Source organism: Papilio polytes, unplaced genomic scaffold (genome assembly GCF_000836215.1).
Source record: "Papilio polytes unplaced genomic scaffold, Ppol_1.0 DF821845.1, whole genome shotgun sequence".
Classification (NCBI taxonomy): Eukaryota; Metazoa; Arthropoda; class Insecta; order Lepidoptera; family Papilionidae; genus Papilio; species Papilio polytes.
In genome coordinates, this window is record NW_013527359.1 from 590,178 (window position 1) to 594,401 (window position 4,224).

At 32.7% G+C, this 4,224-nt stretch overlaps 1 protein-coding gene across 1 annotated transcript in view; it reads right to left on the reverse strand.

Moving 5' to 3' along the window:
• Nucleotides 1-3,903: 3,903 nt before the first annotated feature.
• The window catches only part of LOC106107757 (innexin inx7-like), a 4,904-nt gene continuing 4,583 nt past the window's right edge, over nt 3,904-4,224 (reverse strand). The window contains exon 5 of the mRNA XM_013288758.1: nt 3,904-4,060. Within this exon, the coding sequence (XP_013144212.1) occupies nt 3,904-4,060 (157 nt within the window). The remainder of the gene's footprint in view (nt 4,061-4,224) is intronic.

The following is a 4,224-nucleotide window of genomic DNA, read 5'->3' on the forward strand; positions in this document are numbered from 1 at the left end:
CTTCCAGAGTTATGTGATGGGTGGTGTACAGTTTGAGAAGCAGTAAGGTCACGGACACAGTTTGACGGGCTCGTGTGGTGGCGAGGGCGCGGCTTCAAACCAGTCGCCTTCACCCCCCACTGCCCGCTGCCCGCTACCTGTGCGACCGAAATTCCAGGTATCCCGCGAATGCTTCGGGACGCTACACGTTTTTATCTTACTCTATTTTACTGCTGTGATACTGGGTGACACATATTGCTATCTCTCTTATTCTCTACGAACAAAATAGAGACAACATTATGTGTAAATTTAACAGTGAGAAAAATAAACATATCCTTATAATAATGAAAGCTAACTAAATCTTAGATCACCATTTTATTAATCTTAACTTCGATAAAAAAAACTCTCACGTTTTTTTATTAAAGAAAACTAAACACAATTTGTTTTGAGAAGAATTTTTACAAGCATTAACATGGTACTTAATGCTTATCTTTATAATAATGAACATATGCAGTCGGTCTTTTAAGATGGATTTTTACGCTTATGATTTACCCCGGATATATTAAAAAATACGGACAAAATGTAGCAAAATAGTATGAATCAATAACTAATGTCATCACGTTGTAAATAGGTATTTTACTTTAGTATATTAATGGTAACACCACTGAACCATCTAAAATTGAAGTTTTATTGAACCGTATTCCGATACTTAACGTAAGTTACGTTAAGTATGATCCTTTCATCTACAATAATCAAGAAAATTAGACTAGCTTTGTGTATATAACAATCTGTAGGTTATTAAAAAACGCGTCAAATGGAAGTCGGAAGGAGAAAAAGAAGAAACGGAAAATGACGAGCTTCAATAGAAACCTAATCTATACATATATTTAAAAAATCACATCAATCACTACTTCTATAGTAATAAAGAGGAAAGAGTTGTATTTTTGTATGCAATTATATAACTCAAAAACCACTAGGTCGATATCAAAAACTCTTTCACCATTAAAAAGGTACGTTATCAGTGTATAACACAAGCTGTTTTCATTATTTTTTAATTTGACGCAGACAAAGTCGCGAGCAACAGCTAGTAATTAATAATTACTTAATTTTAAACTTCCGCGTCATCGTACGTCCCGAAGCATCATTAACAGGTCAACACTCCGACACCGCTGCGCTTCTTACAGGAAGAAAGCTAACAAATGAATCGAAGTTTCAAGCTGCAAGTTATGGCTCTTACTTAATCACAACTTAAATAAAACTACGTAATCTTATCACGTTCAAACTAAGCGTGTTTACGTGTTAAGTGAAAATTAGATACCATTTCGTATGGTTAAAAAAAAATTTAATCTCTTTCGAAGGACCATAGTGGACTAACCAATCTCATTTTAGCTTAAAAATACCTAATTTCATCAAATCTTTTTAATTAATTTGTACAAAATTAAAACTATTATTAAAAATCCAATTAATAAGTTTACAAATTCGTACTGAAAATAAGGAAACATGTTCAATATATGATAAATTTTAATTAAATTAACTTAATTCCAGTAATATCATAACTAATAAACAAAATTTAATAACCCGTCAGTCTTAATTATCATGTATTGTAGTATTCATATATCGCACATTTATTAAAAATGATAAACTCAAAATTATGTTTTTGGAATAGGACAAATATAACTCGAGTCTTAGAATGGAAAAAAGAGATAGAACAACTTGTTTCTCTCTCATCTCAAATCTCCTGTGCATACCAAACTTCAAATGAAAATTTGCGATTATTTTTTATAAATAAAGCATGTTACAAGAAGAACGTTAGTTATGAGTGTGTAGGTACACTTTTTTTTAGTGGGGAAATACCTAACGCATACCACCCTTGCAGGGACAAGGGTGGATATGTCGGATTTGCGCCGACTAAAACCCCACGGTGGCCTCCGACTGCTATAAGGAGCCGTAAGTAGAGGTACACCTAGAAAGAGATAGATTGCGTGAAAGGTGACATGATCAAGAAAGAAGTGATGACTGAGATGACGTATGATAAAGTTATTTGGGGGACAAAAACCTTTTGCGTCGACCCAACGGGAGTAGGACATGGAGGATTATAATAAAAGCGACATCTTGTTAGTTCTTAACTTCATAGTGTCGCTGCGCAGAAAAGCACAATATTAGATTACCGGAGTTTAGCGGGATACGGGCACAGCTGCATTCAAATGACAGGCGTCAAGATATTTGAAAAGCGTTATAGTTATTATTGTTTTTTCCTGTACCGAATTTAGATATCCTTGTGTGCTTGTGAGTTATCATTTGTTATTCAAATATAAGTAAGCTTCTGAATATTTACCAAGTTTCCGTTTACGTCATCAGTCAGAAAATAATTAAGGAACTTTAGAATAAAAAAAATTGTTAATTTAGCACCGCAGCACTCAATCGAAGTCTTTGAATTCTGTTCTTTAGATTTTAGATCTATACTCTATACTATTATAATAAAGCGTAAACACACACTTTTTGTTGCCTAAGATGTCAACAATTACAGCATAATTTTGAATAATTCTTTTTTTAATGAAAACCCCTACACTATATATTTCCACGCCATTAAACTTAGGGGTATATATTTTGGATAAAAACCCTAATATGGGAAAGAGACCATAAGTTGCTACCAACATCAAGAAGCAAGATTGCCAAGGCTTGTAATATCATGTCATTTTGACATCTGCTATTGATAATTTTTCATAATTTCGTGCGGATGAAGACGCACGGGAACAGCTAGTTTATAATAAAGTTGGCAGAGGCAAAGGCCTTTTGCCTAAATTTGTTTTTTTTTTTAAGAAATAGCGTCACATTGCTAATTCTGCCAATGCGTTGGTGTATATTTATTCTGTACAACTCACTGGCGATTAAAAAAATATAAAAGGACATTCATAAACAATTAAGTAAGCTTTAACACAAAATACGCTAATTATGATGTTAAAATTTACTTATTTGTACAGACACCAAGGCGGTTAGTGACATAATTCTTATTACATCAGCCGTTAAATTAACAGTGTGCTTAGAAATATATCACAATGGCTTTAATTACATTGATGTCATCGCTTTTAAGATAAAAAAAAAGTTTTTTGATATACGAGTATAGCAACACAGCAACCCCGCCTTATTAATATTTCTTCCTATTGAATAACTTTTTAATTTAAAACTAGCTGTTGCTCGCGACTTCGCCTGCGTGAATTTAAAAAGCCTATGTTACTCACAGAACTATTACCTTTCTAACGGAGAAAGAATTATTAAAATCGGCCCAGTAGTTTTCGAGTTATTTCAACACACACAAAAATACAAAACTTTCCTGTTTTTTAATAATAGTATGGATCAAGAACGATGTTAAAAAATAAAACGAATGCATTAAAAAATCGTAAATATAATTCGTTTCTAAAATTAAAAACTAAAATCTTAAAAATATAATAGAAAATTTACAAACTGGCAACATTTGTCTCCACTTACAGACACAAGTGGAGGTATGTTGTTGTAAATTACACCACTTTACAAAAAAATCGTAATTTTGCATATTTTTCTCCAAAACTCACTTAAAAACTAACATAAGTATATTTAAATAAATATTACGTCCAATGTTTGTAGCTTCTTGGAATGTAACGATTATTAAATTCGACCGAAAATACTTACATCGTCATATCAATATGACAAAATTAATATTTCGATAAACTTGGAAAGATATCGTATCAAACCATATTTATCATAATTCTTAAACTATTTGACAAAATTAACAAACGACAAACGTTGTAACTTCTTTTAAAAAAGTTACAATACATTTCACGCACTGGTGACGTCATACTCTCGTTATTTAGTGACGTATTAAATCTCATTTAATTTGAGCACAAACTTAACACTAAATCACAGTCCAAAATATCTCCCTACGTCTTACTATGAAGCTTTCTTCTCAGGTTTTAGAGGTAGCGTCTCATCAGCGTAGTCGATCTTTCCAAGTAGAATGGGTTCAGCGCCTTTCTCCTCGTGGCCATCTTGGTCCATTGGCAGCTCACGTTTCTCCAACTCTTCAGCAACGCGGGCATAAAGTTGTCTGTAATCATATAATATTAATATGAAACACTAGAGAAAATATAAGTACTAAACAGTAGTAATTGTAGGAACAAAGGTTATGTGAATTTGTTTGGAAGTCACGTGTATTCACCAAATAAAACTAATAGTTTAGGAGTAATTACTTGGCTCTAACGCTGTCTTTAT